This window comes from Trachinotus anak, unplaced genomic scaffold (assembly GCF_046630095.1).
Source record: "Trachinotus anak isolate AG129_WGS33_773 ecotype Australia unplaced genomic scaffold, CSIRO_AGI_Tana_v1 ptg000004l, whole genome shotgun sequence".
Classification (NCBI taxonomy): domain Eukaryota; kingdom Metazoa; phylum Chordata; class Actinopteri; order Carangiformes; family Carangidae; genus Trachinotus; species Trachinotus anak.
Window position 1 is genome coordinate 7,386,672 of NW_027273855.1, and position 16,626 is coordinate 7,403,297.

General features: G+C 41.9%; 2 protein-coding genes across 2 annotated transcripts; both read left to right on the forward strand.

Moving 5' to 3' along the window:
• The first annotated feature begins 908 nt into the window (after positions 1-908).
• On the forward strand, positions 909-6,926 carry krt18a.1 (keratin 18a, tandem duplicate 1). The gene is made up of 7 exons (XM_071475537.1): positions 909-1,469; positions 3,551-3,633; positions 4,029-4,185; positions 5,413-5,577; positions 5,679-5,804; positions 5,977-6,197; positions 6,333-6,926. Exons 1-7 carry the CDS (start codon positions 1,017-1,019, stop codon positions 6,445-6,447), a joined length of 1,320 nt encoding a protein of 439 aa, XP_071331638.1. The 5' UTR covers positions 909-1,016; the 3' UTR covers positions 6,448-6,926.
• Positions 6,927-8,938: 2,012 nt separating this feature from the next.
• Positions 8,939-12,218, forward strand: LOC139620219 (keratin, type I cytoskeletal 18-like). Its single transcript, XM_071475538.1, has 7 exons — positions 8,939-9,478; positions 10,000-10,082; positions 10,168-10,324; positions 10,497-10,661; positions 10,763-10,888; positions 11,499-11,722; positions 12,041-12,218. The coding sequence occupies exons 1-7, from the start codon at positions 9,059-9,061 to the stop codon at positions 12,165-12,167; spliced, it is 1,302 nt and encodes a 433-aa protein (XP_071331639.1). The 5' UTR covers positions 8,939-9,058; the 3' UTR covers positions 12,168-12,218.
• The last annotated feature ends 4,408 nt before the right edge of the window (positions 12,219-16,626 follow it).

A 16,626-nucleotide genomic window follows, 5' to 3' on the forward strand; every position in this document is an offset into this window, starting at 1 on the left:
GTACTTTACATGTTTGCTGACCATTTTTTCAATTTATGCTGCTTTAGATCTTCAGTTGTACTTTTCATTCACTTCTAGGAAGCCGTTATCTTCCATTTATCTCTTTATTGATTGTCATATTGTACAAAAAGGAGTAGAATGCAAAAGGTGGTCTGGAATAGTATAAAAATATCTTTAAATTTAAAATGCACTCACACTGTTGGCTGTGATGTAAAGACGACATTAATTACATTGCTTATGTGTTGCAATTCTTTCTTTACTTTGGTTACCACAGTCAGATGAGGTGTGTTGCTCCTCCAGGTGTGACACCACCTGATCTCACGCACAGTGACTAAAAACAATGATTAAATCGTTCCAGTGAAATGACTGAGCCGACCCTGAGACACGTCTCATTAGATTTCTCCCAAACTGATGATCCCTCCATCAAATGTCACTGTGTTTTTTAGGGTGGGGGAGGGTGGAGCAACTGATAGCATGTTGTGATGAGTCTAATGTGTGTGTCACAAGGAGAAATGTTACTTTGAACCTCACCTGTCTGTGACAAATGGCAACAGAAAAATTTGCTTTGATGGTACAGTTTCATACCCAAGTAACAGTCTTCAAAGATGAAAAGATAAAATTATGGTCTTTGACTTTACTGTTCTTACTTACTGTGGGTATTGGTATTTGGTATCATTCATCTCTAATAACAAATGTTTCATTTTATTTTCTAAATTTTGCAAATCCTCAACTGAATCCCACTGAGTCGTCAGAATTTACTAACTTTGGAGGCTGTGGAGGACAAAGGCGTGCTGTGAGCAGTCCTGTGGTTTAGGCCTGTGGAAAAGAGGGAGGTGACTCAGGGTGAGGGGGAGTGGTCTGAGGGGCGGACCTGAGGGCCCACAAGGTTTATATAGTTTAACAGTTTCCCTGTCCTTCTGCCTTGTGTCTGTGAGCTCCCATTTTTGCCTGCCCAGCCTGTGCCTCTCGCTCTTACTCACAGTCTCTCTCACTGAGTCTCACACTCTACAGCAACAATGAAAACCTCCAAGCAAACTACATACTCTATGCGCTCCTCCACCAGTAGCAGGACTCCTGCTATATCAATCACCCGTACCTCTGTTCCTGTCTACAAGGCCCCCTCCATCCACGGTGGGGCCGGTGGGGACCGCATCAGCATCTCCTCCAGCGTCCGCAGTGGGCTGGGATCTGGGATGGGAGCTGGGATGGGAATGGGCTCCAGAGCAGGGGGCTTCTCCAGCAGTGTTCAGGTGAGCGCCAGCGGGAAAAGTGGCGACATCATGGGCAATGAGAAGTTCGCCATGCAGAACCTGAACGACCGCCTGGCCAACTACCTGGAGACAGTGAGGAACCTGGAGCAGGCCAACCACAAGTTGGAGATTAAGATCAAGGAGGCCCTGGAGAAGAGTGGACCCGACTTCAGAGACTACAGCAAGTACCAGGCCATTCTGGACGACCTGAGGAGGAAGGTGAGCAGGGGGGCCGGGGAGCATGGTGAGAGCAGACAGGGGAATGTGCATGTGTTGATTTATTAAGTGTTGAACAAAAGCAGATAGGGGTGTGGGGGGGTGGGGAGGGTGGACGGAGGAAGTGAGGGAGATATGGTGAATGGGTGAATTGAAATACGAAACACAAGGAGGGATATGAGGTTATGATGATTAATGATTTCTGAGGATATGATGCAAATGTGATTGAGCAAAAAATGGGGAATCTTGAAGGCATTTTACACGCCACACTGTACCTAAATGTAACTCCATCTGTGCTCTGAAGTACTGACTTTCTGTGGATTCCTAAGAGTGGGGGTTGATTCGGTTTCTGCTAGTCCTCGGCACTGTGCCCACTGATACTCTATGGGTCGGGGGCTGAGGGCTGGACCGGAAACAGTATGGAGGAGGAATGTTGGACCATCAGGGGTCAGAGAAACAGGAAAGCACAGAGAAACAAAAACAAGAGTCCAGGGACTTTACAGACATTAAAGGGTCACGCTGCTGGCCCATACATCATGACTTTAACTGCCTTTTTCCTCTTTGTTTAAAGCAATTCAAACAATACGTTGGACAATGGGACTGAACATACTGTACAGTCATTACTACTGTGTTTACATAAAATAGAAGCTGATAAGGAAGGGAAAAAAGAGAAACTTATGTGAGTAGGATCCTACAAAGTGACTTTCTGTATTTTATAATGTATTAATCTGGTAACACAATTCATTTCACACTTATATGATACACCTCATACAAATACCGTGCATGTGTTAATTAGGACAAAAAGATTTTAGAAGTTAAAGAAAATGAGGGCTTTACACAACCAGAAAAATTTGTCAATCATTCATTCCAGGTTTTGCCTCATTGTGAAAGAGAAAATGGGCTGTGTGTAACCCCCCTCTCGCTGCCACTCTACACTGAACGCAGCATTTTCCTTCACAATTAAGTCAAGTGCAGTTTCCAAATGGAACATTCCAGTTGGGTTCCAGTACTGTTCTCACTGTAGCAAAGTGTTCATGCCCACAGAGAACATGTCTTTTTCTAATGTTTTTTCTCGTGGGAGTGATAACCGCATCAAGGTCAACCAACCTTCTTTTGAAATGATTACACAAATGAAATGAGCAAAATGGGAGGAAAAGGCAGAACAGATAGTTTACAATTTCCCAAAGTCTTATCATTCTCATAACATTACATAAGAGCAAAACTCTTGGAAGTTGGGTCTTATTTATTCTACTAACAGCCAAGGGCCTCAGTTCATCCAAACAGCCCAGGGTCAGCACTGCCTCATTTTTCATTTTGCGTGCCCTCCACTCATACTCCCAACTGAAAAAACACAGACTCTCACGGCAGCATTAAAACAGCCCAGTCCTTTAAAGCACGCAAAGTCAACTACCCATGCAAACACACAGAGATGCATGTGCAATCACCTGACTGAGCAGGCACACATACACACACACACATACACACACGAACACACACACACACACTCACACTCACAACCGCCACCATGACCACCTTCCTCATGCAAATCACCTGCCCCCACCCTGTCCCATTGACAGGATAGATCCTGTTCCTGAGCAGTGAAAGGACAGTTGCTGCCTGGCAGCCACTGATTGGCTCCTGTACTTTGTCACCTGGATGCCTCCCCTGCCATCCATCCCAGCCCTTATCTGCCCCACCGTGACCGCTAAAGCAAATACTGCAACCACCTGGTGTTTGAAGCGGTCCACTGCTGCCTATTTCTTGACCAGGCGCAGTTACCGAGCCTTTAGAGGGCTGCAGCAGATTTTGTTTCCTTTGGACAGAGTAAAGTTAACTGTTTCCCGTGTTTTTGCTAGGCTAAGCTATCTGGCTGCTGGATGTGGCTTCATATTTACTGTACAGATATCAAAGAGGGAAGAATCTTAGCATCTACATGTTGAATTGTTATTTTAAGATATCACCACTTGGTGATAGAAGTAATACTTACAAAAAAAAATCTCTTTTGTGTAAATTCACAAAGGTGTTGGTTATCTGTCCTCAGTTTTCAATCTAATTAAATTCTTTTTTTGTAAACCTGTCGTTAGGTGTTTGATGCCACCACCGAGAATGCCCGCCTGGTTCTCAACATCGACAACGCTCGCCTGGCAGCTGATGACTTCAGAGTGAAGTAAGGCCCACCCGCCGCACCGCTGAGACTGTGAAACACTAAGCCAGACAGCTGCAGACACACCCTGTCTCGCTGCTGATCAGGTTGCAATATGAAAATGCAGTGACATGATCTAAAGAGACAGTCATTTGTCTAGTAGTCATGAATCATCACCTTTGGATAATAGCCAGCGGAGCTGTTGCAGTTGTGTCATCAAATAAATGCCATAGCAAACACAGCTGGCTGCTAGCATGTAAATTATAGTATGCTGACCAAATATTGAACATATAGATGTTAATTAACCATTCACTAGGACTGTTAACACACATTCTGGTGAGTAGATGTAAAAAGTTGGACCAGTCTTTGTGAATGTGAGATGCTGTATCAGGCTTTCAAGTTGTCCTCACTTCCTTTAGATACGAGTCTGAGCTGGCCATCCGCCAGTCTGTGGAGGCCGACATTGTCGGTCTGAGGAAGCTCATCGATGACACCAACATGGGCCGCATGAATCTGGAGAGCGAGATCGAAGCCCTGAAGGAAGAGCTCATCCACCTCAAGAAGAACCATGAAAATGTGAGTGTGACATCAAACCCAAACCCTCAACTTTCAAGTCCCTGAAACCTTGGACTAAATAAGCAACAACCAAAACTGAAGTTTGGAAAACACACCTTTATTTATTATTTATTATGAGTTTAACTTTAAAAAACTCAGCTAATCTGCTTCATCTTGACTGTGTGGATGTGATGTGTTCCGATTTGACTGAAAAACCTGTATTACTTTAGCAAAAGACCCAACTGCCATCACAATTAGATTCAAATGTTTCTAGCCTCTAATTGGTGTACCATGACATAACATTTTTCCAAATCAGCCTCACCCACTTTGAATTAGTGAAAAAGTCAAGGTCAAAAACAGTAATGCACAAATGTCATAGGTGAAATGAGCAAAAGTGTTAAAACGTTTGGCATAAAATTTGGACTGTTGTAGGACCCCATTACTCATCTTCAGAAGTTCATTTACAAAATAGGTTTTCAGGACCTTCAACACAAGCTTGAAAGTCAAAGATTAGTCAAAGGTTGCATTCATGCTACTTCAGTGTTGACATTTTTAGTGCTGCAAATGAATCCTAAACAAAAGGGACTTTTAAAACACCTGTGTATATCATTTAAGCAACAGCCACACCCTTAGAGGTGGTGAAATCATATTTGTTTGTCAGCTCATCTCAATAATCTCTTCAAACATCATCACCGTTGTGTGTTTAAGTTACATATATATATACGTTACACACAATGCCACGAATGCAGCCAACACATCCCGACAGGCTGCAGGGGAAAAAAGCTTCAGTGGGGAAGAGAGAGGTTTGTTAAGAAATCTGAAATATCTGCATGTGAATACTGTGGGAAGCCTCGCTGTAAAAATGCTTCCCATCCACATTTGGCAACAGTGCAGACACCACAGAATTCAAATTACTGTCATATAAGCACATAAGCCAAAACACAACCATTTGTTTGCTGAAGGGATTTACTGAATGAAGTGTTTAATGCCCCAGACACATGCATAGATGCAACCCCCTGTATATTTACCTGACCATAACATTGGATTGTGCTTGGAGGAGGCCAGGAGTCAATAAAACAAGACTTTAGTGGTAGAATCCAAAAGATCTAAGGAAGCTTTCACATGGAAATTATTTATTTTATTTAATTTTAAAGTGCGCTAGAATCTGCCTCACTTTTCATGGAGTTTCAGATGTGAAATTAGAAGGATTATGTGGAGTGATTCCTATATTCTTTCTTGTTTCTTCAGGAAGTAACCGAGCTGCGTAACCAGATTGCCCAGTCAGGAGTCCACGTGGATGTTGACGCTCCCAAGGGACAGGACCTGGCTCAGATCATGGCAGAAATTAGGGCCAAGTATGAGAAGATGGCACAGAAGAACCAGGAAGAACTGAAAGCATGGCATGAATCCCAGGTAAATGATTAAAAAGAAAGTGTCATCTGCGAACAGGGAAGTTCATCTAGAGCACAAAGTGAAATTTGTGACGTCTTAAATTGACTTTGACTCAATCGCAGATAACAGAAGTGCAGACCCAGGTCACCCAGAACACAGAGGCCCTGAAGGGTGCCCAGACAGAGGTGAACGACCTGCGCAGACAGTTACAAACCCTGGAGATTGAGCTGGAGTCACAGAGGAGCCTGGTGAGAAGCACTCTGTCAGCACACACTTCATTTCACTCCACTCAGCACTCTCATTTCAAGTTTCGCATTTATTTTGTTGACACAAGCTTCACACTCCGGTGACCCGTCGCTATGGAGCGAGCCAGGTTCACTGTAAAACCTTAACCCCTCTTTGCTTGTCTTGCGCTCACAGAAAGCCTCTCTGGAGGGCACACTGAGGGACACAGAGATGCGTTACAACATGGAGATTGAGTCTCTCAACTCCATCATCCTGGGTCTGGAGGCAGAGCTCACACAGCTGCGTAATAACATCCAGCAGCAGACCCAGGAGTACGAAGTCCTCCTCAACATGAAGATGAAGCTGGAGGCCGAGATCGCAACATACAGACGGCTGCTGGACGGCGGAGACTTCAAGTGCGTAGATTTGTGATTATTAAGAAAAACTGCATTTCACTTTTTCGTACATAGCCAACCAATCATTTAAAAATCTGTCGGTAGACATGATGTGATGATTAATGTGTTCTTGATTTTTTTTTTTTTTTTGTTCAGGCTGCAGGACGCTCTGGAAGACCAGAAAACAGTGAAGACCAAAGTGATGACTGTCACACAGACCCTGGTGGACGGAAAGGTGGTTTCCTCCAGCACAGAGACCAAGAATCTTTGAACACCAGAAGCAACCACCTGGCACCTCCCATCAATTACTTTCACTGCATCATAACACTAACAAACGATTGGCCAAAATTTTATTTCCAATGGATCCTCCTGAGCTCTTAGTCGTACAGCACTAACACAACTGTCGCTGTGATTAGTTTTACTTCCTGGGTAAACAGCTCTTCCACAGGCTGATAAAAAAAAAACTGGATCAGAGGAAAACTAAACCATCTTTTATTTATTTCATCATGATGTTATTTATGTGTTCGTCTATTGACCAGCAGATGTTCAGAATTCCCAATTGGAGAACTGTTAGCTTTTTCAGAGACAAAGTGATTCAAGACATTGAATATTTCAAACTAATAAAAGAGCCTAACAAAATGCAAAAAAATTTTATACTTCATCATCTTTGGTTTTTTTTCTGTCCAGTGAAGTCTGCCTGTGGCGCTGTGATGTTTTCAATATTTCAATAAAGTCCATCTGAGAAATGTTTCCTGGGGTGAACATGGTGTTTTGTTTTAAATTAAATATCATGTAGATTGTCTTATCATACATGATGAACATAGTGAATGAATGAATCAAGATAGCAGATGGTGACAGAGGACTAGTCACTGCTTTCACTTACAGCAGCAATCAATGAATTGACACCTGCTGAACATTATAATCATTACAGCTGCAAATACCACATTCAGTACTTTAAAGCTATGTTCATACCTCAGTGTGAAAACAGCTGTCCCCCTCACGTGTCAGCACAGAGGACCCCAGCAAAAACATGTAGAGTCCTGCAACAGTAAAAACTGTAACATACGACATGGTGATGTTACCATATATGTCACCTACAAGGGGATATATTATTATCACATATATACATCCTCAGGATATATAAAGACATAAGTGTATAACATATATGAAATACCCACAGTAAAACTTGTATATGTACATAATATCTCAATATCATAATATCATATATATATATATATATAATATCTTCATATGATGAATTTCTATAGCCTATGATATCACATGTTGCAATCATATTTGATAACGATATATATATATATATATATATATATATATATATATATATATATTTAATTTATATATGCAAGTTTATTAAGAAAATATACTTATGAAAAGTCTGTGTTTATTTATGTTTTTCCTATTAATTAATTATTAATTATCATTAATTACCATACATGTCTAACTTTTATATTTACATATATACATTGACAGGCTCTGTGATGGATATGTATGTACACAGCATATGTCTACAATATAAGCATACATACATAAACATACATACTTGTATGAGATAGACATATATATATCAATATATGAAACTGTTCTATTTCTTATATGTTACATATGTAACTTTTATAAATATGTTTTTATTTTATATGTACATATATATTTAGAAATTCAATATATGCACATATATTACATTTGCACAGACCAACCAATCACATACAAGTGCACACTTCAGATTAATTTTGTAAGCTGAATGGGGTAATTCTACTGTTAACCATTGAGATGAAGGATAAAATTGATTGTTGCCATGATAATATACCAGAGTTGTAGTCTTTCCTCTGTACGGTGTTTTTGGCATCTCCCAGGCTTTAACCATTACTCCTGCTACTCTCCTGAATTGTGTTTTATCCTCTCCCAGGTATCTGAAGCAACATGCCCCCCTCCAGCATAACCTATTGCATTTTTGCTCTGAACACCCAGTTAATTGATAAGGCTGCTGTAATTCTAGATTGTTCTAATTATCAACAAATTTCACAAACAGACCAAAACCAGTTTGTCACTTGATACTATCTGACTTACCTAAGCTGCCTGTGGCACTCAGCCCCAAACCTGTTGGTTCCAAGAGGTAAATAAAAAAAGGGTTACATATACACATGTTTGTTTGGTTCTTCAATCCCTTTTCCCACCACTGACATCCACATCTCATCTCTTTTTACAATTGAATGTATGGTTTGTAAATAAATGAGTTATTTTTTAAGTGGATTTTTGGTGTCTCTCCTTTTATTTGCCATGGCTCTTTGAGCCGGTCATGAAACTTTGTAGTTTTTAGAAAACAACAGCCAATCAGATTGGTTTACCAATGTGTTGTTGCTAGAGCTCCAGAAAGAAGCCTGAGAGAGGAGATATATCTATGGTGAGATAGTTTTTGTTTCTTAAAACCACAAATATATCTTCTTATGGATATCAACACTTCAAATAAAACATAGGAAAAGTGTAAAATATGGGGCCTTGAATGCATATGTGGTGCTCTGACGAGTATTTACATTATCAGGAATAATGTGATTAAGTGAAGTGTCTTAAATAGTTTTAATGCTGGCATCGCGGTTACCATAGATACAGTTCATTCACTACACACAATCGATATGAAAATGTCAGCATTCCTTTTTGCCTTTTGAGTCACAGTGGGTGTTGGGGGGCAAAGTCTAAGCAGGAAGGCTAAAGGTAAAAATGTAATATAGATAGGAGAGGAGTGGCAGAAGGGAATATTGCTTTCAGGGTGATATATAAGACTCCAAGTCTCTCCTCTGTCTTCCACTCTCAGCTGTGCCAGGACGTGCCTCTTCCTTCTCTCATTGATCAGCACACATCTTTCAGCAATGGAGCCCCTGATTAAGCGCCAGAGTTCTCAAATTCTTGGTGGCCACACAACCATTCACAGACCCCTTCATATGGAGCGGGCCTATGCCTACAGCGTCAGCGGAGGAGCAGGCGGCCATGGGACCAGGATCTCCACCGCCACCTACGGCACAAGAGTCGGCAGCGGCTTCGGCAGTGGGTACGACTACCAAACCTTGTCCTCTGGGTCCACTTCTGGAACCCTGGCCATCACGAACGAGAAGACAACCATGCAGCACCTGAACGACCGCCTGGCCAGCTACCTGGAGACGGTCAGGAATCTGGAGAAGGCCAACAGCACACTGGAGATCAAAATCAGAGAGGCCATTGAAAAGAGAGGCCCCTTGGAGGGCAGGGACTACAGCAAGTACAACACCATCATTGCAGAGCTGAGGGCCAAGGTGAGTCAATGAATCAGTCAGTCTTTATGACACTTATTCTTGTCTTGTTTAATCTAGTCTCTTGATGAAACACAAAAAAGCAAGATCGAAATAGGAAAAATTTTACAACATAGTGCAAAAATAAGTGCATAAAGAAAACTGCAAAATGAGAAACACAGGTACGCTGCAATCCATGTCACATAATCTAGCAAAAGTGATTGCAGGTCAAATCACCTTAACCTTTTTTTTTTTTTTACTTTCATTCCTAAGTGTTTGTGCAGCTCTCTGACTGACTCATTTCACAACGTTTATTATCTGTAATCTTATCTTTGTTTCGTGCTACAATAGATAGCATCAAAAAGACAACATGCCTTGATCTTTTATGATTTACAGTGTGTTATCGAGACTGTTCTTTCACTTGTGCAGTTTACACACTTTGCTGTCTATAAAAATGACTGTGGGAAAATAGAATAGTATACGCAGTCTGTTTGTGTTTCACAGACTGAAAATCACAAAACCTCTTTGCATCTCTTTGCTGTCAGATATTTGACATGACCCGGGACAACGCACATCTTGCGATCGCTGTTGACAATGCACGCCTGGCTTCAGACGACTTCAGAGTCAAGTGAGAAGTGTTCAGCTTTGTATGCAAATTGAAACTGATTCTCCATCCTCCATGAGCATATCTGATATACAGCATGTGTCCTTAGGATGGAGTATGAGATGTCCATGCGTCAAGCAGTGGAGGCTGACGTTGCCAGACTGAGGAAGTTGCTGGATGACACCAACGTAATTCGTCTGCACCTGGAGAGCGACATTGAGTCTCTAAAGGAAGAGCTGATCAACCTGAAGAAGAATCATGAGACTGTGAGTGACATAAGGCAGAAACTACATGTATGATGATAACTGGATTTGCTCTAATCCGACTGAATGATGAGATATTAGTTCTCTGAAATCTATTTGTTCCTTAACCTTTGCACAGAATAACCCCACTAACCTTGCTCTGGAAATCACACCCTGACTATTTCCTCCCCAACAGGATGTTGCTGAATTGCGTGCCCAGATCACCCAAGTTGGTGTCCACGTGGACGTTGATGCTCCTAAAGGACAGGACCTGGCCAGGATCATGGAGGAGATGAGGGCCAAGTATGAGAAGATAGCTCTGAAGAATCAGGAGGACCTCAAAGCATGGCATGAATCTCAGGTAACTTGTTAGCGCATATTTGCTCAATACATTTTGCGTTGACTAGCTGTATTTGTCGGGTACCTTTTCTATTTGGTACAAGTATTTCATCTTGTATCCAGATCACAGAGGTGCAGGTCCAAGTGACTCAGAGCACAGAAGCTCTAAAGGACGCCACGAGTGTAATGACTGAAACTAGGAGGAGGTATCAGGGACTGGACATTGAACTGCAGTCTGCACTTAGTCTGGTAAGAACCTTTGTATACCTTTGCATAATTAATGCAACTTGAACTCTCATAGTGTCACCAGTGGTTATAGTTTCTCATTTAAGCTCTGTTCAAAGGTAAAAAGGTTGTGCTTTTACAGGTGACCTTTAGAGGTGTTCCTAAATGGATTTTCTTACCTTCAAATTAAGCTAGGCTAGCTGTCTTCCTGTCTTTATGTGAAAGCTCCCATATTTTACACTTCTCTGGTGTTTTACAGGACTTAGTTGTTATTAACAACTAAGTCCTGTAAGTAGATATATTTTCATAAGTAGATATATTTGAGGTTTTAGGCACCCAAAACCATCTCAACGTCAGGTTTCTCTCTGGAAATCTAGTAACAACCGGTTGGTGAGCCAATCAGAAGAAAGGTTCTGAGCCACAGTTTCTGAATGCAGGTTGAGTGCTTTGATAGTTTCACAGTATTAATACAGAACACAGAGCTGCTTTATAATCAATAAAGACATTATGTAATATGGGACCTTTAAGCTTGAAGCTTTGCCGCTTGCTAGTCTCAGTCTTCTAAACTATCTCTCAGCAGGTTGTTTCTCTGCCATCAGATGGGTAATCAAACTTATCTTTCACTTCTTAACAGAAAGCATCCCTGGAGGCCACCCTCCGTGACATCGAGATGCGTTACAACATGGAGGTAGAGAAGTACAATGCCATCATCCTGAGGCTGCAGGAGGAGCTGACTAAGATCCGCTCAGACATCCAGCATAACACAAGAGAGTACGAGCTCCTGCTCAACATCAAGGTGAAACTGGAGGCTGAGATCGCCGAGTACAGGAGGCTGCTGGACGGTGGGGCAGCATTTAAGTGAGTATGAGCAGAGGAAGCTGAAAGAGCCGAGCCTGGGAGAATCAATTCTCAGCTTTGTGAGCTGAGAGACATAAGCGCTTTGTTCATCCAAGAGCAGGTTTTGCAAATTTGATTCAAATAAGACTCATGCAAACATGAAGTGACGTTGATATAGAATGCATCTGCATCAGTACAATTCTGTTCCCAGCAGTTACATTTTCAGCTGCTGAATTTCATCAATTATTCCAGTGTATATACCATTAGTAAATTTGTTTGTTCTTTTTCATAACTGAGAATAAACATTACCTACTGTTCCTCTTTTGTTCATTTTTCCAGACTGGAGGATGCAATTGATCAGAAGACAGTCCAGACCAAAGTGGTGACAGTCACTCAGACCCTGGTGGACGGCAAAGTGGTGTCAGAGAGCAAGGATGTTAAATCCAGTGAAAATGTTGTTCATTAGAAACTGAAAAAAGTCCTTGTAAGAAAAATAAAATGAACAACAAAAAATGTACCATTGTGCCTTTGACTGTTTTTTTTAGCTTTAGTTGAGGATCAATGCAATAATTACAATCACAGTTTTGCACTCATTGTTTATCCACTGATTGTAAGACATATTCCATATTTTATGTTGTTGCATAATTCATAATTCCCTTAAAAGAATAGTTTGATGATGGTACTTTAAATATGAAGCTATAGCCAGCAGTAGAAACAGGTGTAAACAGCTGTCTCTGTCCAAAGGTAACAAACTCCTCCAAACAGCATCTCTAAGCTGACTAATATACATGTTATCTCATTGTATCTAACTCTCAGCAAGAAAGAGAATAAGCTTGTTTCCCGACTATCTTGAACTATTCCTATACACAGAAACAGAAAAGCTGAAAATCGCTTGAACGTTTTATATTTTATTGTACAACTTGCACACAGACATTATGTAAGACATCTTCCCTGTTACATACTCAGTGATGGCTTCCTGGCCTCTTGCCATCCTCCCCCCACACATCCACGTCTGCAGTGAGTGCGGGAAATTCTTTCAGCTTCTGAGAAATTCACATCCTGACCCGCAGTTCTTTAGCCTTGTCCCATTATAGGCAGAGCACTCCTCTTCCCATGCCATGTCCGAGCCGAGCAGTCCTGTCTCTGCCTTCTGTTTATTTACATTTACATTAGTCACACTGATTCCTTCAGTTCCCTTTGATACAAACAGACCTCTGCATAACTTAACATCAATAGGTTGTGCATATGTTGTTAATAGAGATGAGCAACAGATTTTGGTAATTGGCTGGGAATTTTTTTTTGTCAGTCGTGGATGGTTTCACAGCTAGAACTCAGTCTGTACAACTCCATCCGCTGTTCATCATCATAATGTCACAATTTTTGGAAATATACAATTCTCCTCAGACAGGACCATTAATCATCCTGTCAGTCTTTATTCAAGACTGGTTTCCCAACTGAAGCTGGCAACAAGTAACAGTTTCCTAATATGTGCCCGTTTCTACTTCAATATTGTTTGCCTTCAGCTATTATTGTGTAAAATGTGTTTAACAATGTGTCTGTCGTGAGTGGCTCCTCGTGCCAGTCTCACTCTCTATTATTAAGTTGTAAAGCTGTCTTTTCTTATGCTCTAAGCCTTTGTTGCAGGGCTGCTCGTACCCTGCAGTCAGAGGCCTGTTATTCTGTCTTCGTTGAAAGAGGCTGGGGTGACAACCCAGAGGGAGAGGGGTACAGAGTAGGAGAGAAGGGATGATAGAACTGACAGGCACAGGAGATAGATGGGAGAAAAAAAGGACACAAGTCCATATCTCTACTGCATGCCTGTAATTCCTCAGTAGGCCCCAAAGAGGGCTGGCTGAACAATACCTTTCTCTCTGCACGAGGGCCCTCTGAGGATTCCCTGTGCTTAGTCATGGTTACTAACCAAAAAACAGAAGTTTCACTTTTATTGTAGCTTGATAATTCAACTTGAGCCTGTGTTCACCTTCAGTGCAGTCTCTATATAATCCATTGATTTCATGTAACTGGATTTTTTTAAATAAATGAAGCGTTACATTCATTAACACCTGCAGAGTCAACAGGAGGCAGGTGGAGGAGGATGGTAGGCATAGAAAGTGCATGACTTGAACACCAGAGACCCAGGTCTGCATCCAGAGTTTGGTCTGTGGTTTAGGCAATAAAAGCATTTTAGTTAAGGCGGTTTTGATTAAAGATACATTAACACGTTATGTCCGAAATTCCTGCAAATATACAGGAATCACAAGACAAAATTTCTATTCTATTCTATTCTCTTTCTATTCTAATTATTATTTTGAAAACTGAAAGTTGTGCTTGGACAATCTGTGTCCATGTATATAAAATCAATAGATTTCCTCTCATGGTCCTGGACACAAACTGACATGAAACCAGGTTGTCACGTCAGACGATGCCTCGTTGGAAGGAGGGTTTATCATGTTTTGTCTAATAAATGAGCAATGAGTGATGTTTATGTCCCTGCTAAAGAAATATATCAGTTGTCAACTCACAAAAACCTGCGCAGCTGCATCAATATTAAGGCGCCTTTTTTTCTAAACGCACCATCATAACTCATACTGACCCGATATACTCACCACACAACCAAATACACAAAAAGACTGCAAGTAGCTCAGCAGCACTGGCTGGGTTGTCATCTGTGCTACTGGCAGTACGTTTGTGTATTTGATTGTGTTGTGAGTAGTGTAACCAGATCAAATGTAAATAGTGTAACCAGACTGAGATAAATTACATTTCACTGCTGCTGAGTCAAGGAAAAAAACCCACAGATAATATTAAAAGCCAAATGTTATAATCTGTAATAGTGGTGATATGGGATTGTGACGAAGAGCTGCTGGACAGAGAGACAAGGTATTCAACAGTGGAAAAGGAGTGTTTGGCAATGAAGTGGGCCATCGACACCCTCCGATACTATCTGTTGGGACGCCATTTCTACCTGGAAACTGACCATCGGGCTCTACAGTGGCTGCACCGCATGAGGGATGCCAACATGCGCATCGCGGGATGGTATCTGGCCCTGCAGCCATATGACTTCACAGTGCACTACAGGTCAGGGAAGTCGAATGTGGTGGCGGACTGTCTGTCCCGAATGGTGGAGGATTGAGGTACTATTCTCTTTGGGGAGAGGGAGGAGGAAATGTGACGAAGAGCGCTTCATCACCGGACAATGTAAATATGGCACCATGCACTTTGACTGTTAGGGGTATGGGAACATATGCACCTCAATAATTGCACAGACACTTTAATCGGAACACATGCACTTTATTGAAGATTGGCACAATACATTTGACAACATTGCATTTTTGCACATGGCATGGTTAGACGTTGCACAATTGATTGGAATATTTGTGTCCATGGGGTTTGTCCTCTTTTAATTGTTATTGGATGGCGGGTGCTGTGTAGGCCACGCAGCTCCACCTGGAAAAGAAGGACATGTGAGTAAATGTGCAGCTATGTGTTACGGAACAAGACCATGAGCTTAGACTGAGCCAAGATAATGTAATGGTTGATGTAATGTGTATGTGCAATAAGTCTGTGAAGGTGCAACGAGGAAGCATAAATGGGTTAACTACTTACCAGTCTTTTGTCTGCAGGGTGTTCGGGCAAAAGGCTTCCCCTGACAACGGTCCCCATGTTTTATAGTTCCGGGCTAAACCAGGTGTAAATTGGTGTGGGGTGATTCAGAAACATGTATTTTATTGTAGTAGATGTAATGTGGGTTTGGGTTTTGTTTGTTAGTGAGGAAGTGAATATGTCTGTGTGTGGGGGTATGAGAATATGTATGTATGTGGGGCTGTGAGAAAAGGAAAAAAGGTGTTAATCTGTGAACAAGCACTGGACCCCTGTGAGTGGAGTCTCCCGTGGTAATTGGCCGGTGCACAGTATAAAAGGGCGCCATTTTAACAACTTGTGTGTTGCTGGTCTGATGCTGGGATGCTTGCTCCAGAAAAAGGATAAATAAAAGGCCTCATCGGTTACACCTGCAAAACCTGCCTGTGAGTCATTCATTTGCTGTACAGTCCAACCGTAATTGTGGTCCATCTTACAGGGATACGTAATGTCCCTGATAAATGTTGGAATCACAAAAAAATTTGACTACATATTACATGTTAAAGATGAACTCAACATACCAAGTGTTGCAAGCACATTGCATCACCCAGGGCAGTGAAATTCCTGAACCGCCTCCTTTTTTCATTTAACAGAATAACAGACTCTTTTATTTAATGTTATCAAAAGAAGGGAAGTAGAGGGTTATCAGCAGTTAGTTTGAGTTGTTTTAGCTGGAACATCGGAGCTCATTCAGAACTTTCTCCAAGTTGTGCATGAGTCAGTCAAGACAGGTCAAAGGCCTGTAATATAAACAACTACTGCTTCACCTCTTTCTCTATTTTCCGGAGGAAAAACAGTTAACATAGATAAACCATGAATCATCTCTTGCTTAGTCTGTCACATGCACACACACACACACACACACACACATACTTTTGAGCTCTCCCTCTACCCCACACATCTGCTGGGTGTGTCGGGTGTGAGTCAGCCAGTCATGCAGTGCTCCCAACGCAGCGGACCTCCTCCCAGTGGGAGCGAAACAGGGGGAAAAGTTAGGGACCGGTGGTAGAAGTACAAGGGTGTGGTGTGTGTGTGTGTGTGTGTGTGTGTGTGTGTGTGTGTGTGTGTGTGTGCGCGCGCGCACGCGCGGGACACATTTGGGAAACATTAGGGCAGCAGGTTCAAAGTGGTTGAATAAAGTCATGTGAAAGAAAAGGGAAAGTAAAGGGTGACAAGAGCAGTGACAGGAGAAAGAACATGATGGTGGGAAAACGATCAACGAATCGAAGCTGCAGTAGATTTACTCTACTTGGCAAAGTAAACACCCTGTTCTCGATACAGACTGC

Excerpts from the sequence above, each read along its gene's own strand:
- LOC139620219 (XM_071475538.1), top strand. The coding sequence starts at position 9,059 with ATGGAGCCCCTGATTAAGCGCCAGAGTTCTCAAATTCTTGGTGGCCAC. Across the intron at positions 9,479-9,999 it reads TTGCAGAGCTGAGGGCCAAG|ATATTTGACATGACCCGGGA; the intron begins GTGAGTCAATGA and ends CTTTGCTGTCAG. Across the intron at positions 11,723-12,040 it reads GACGGTGGGGCAGCATTTAA|ACTGGAGGATGCAATTGATC; the intron begins GTGAGTATGAGC and ends TCATTTTTCCAG.
- krt18a.1 (XM_071475537.1), top strand. The coding sequence starts at position 1,017 with ATGAAAACCTCCAAGCAAACTACATACTCTATGCGCTCCTCCACCAGT. Across the intron at positions 1,470-3,550 it reads TGGACGACCTGAGGAGGAAG|GTGTTTGATGCCACCACCGA; the intron begins GTGAGCAGGGGG and ends ACCTGTCGTTAG. Across the intron at positions 5,578-5,678 it reads AAGCATGGCATGAATCCCAG|ATAACAGAAGTGCAGACCCA; the intron begins GTAAATGATTAA and ends ACTCAATCGCAG.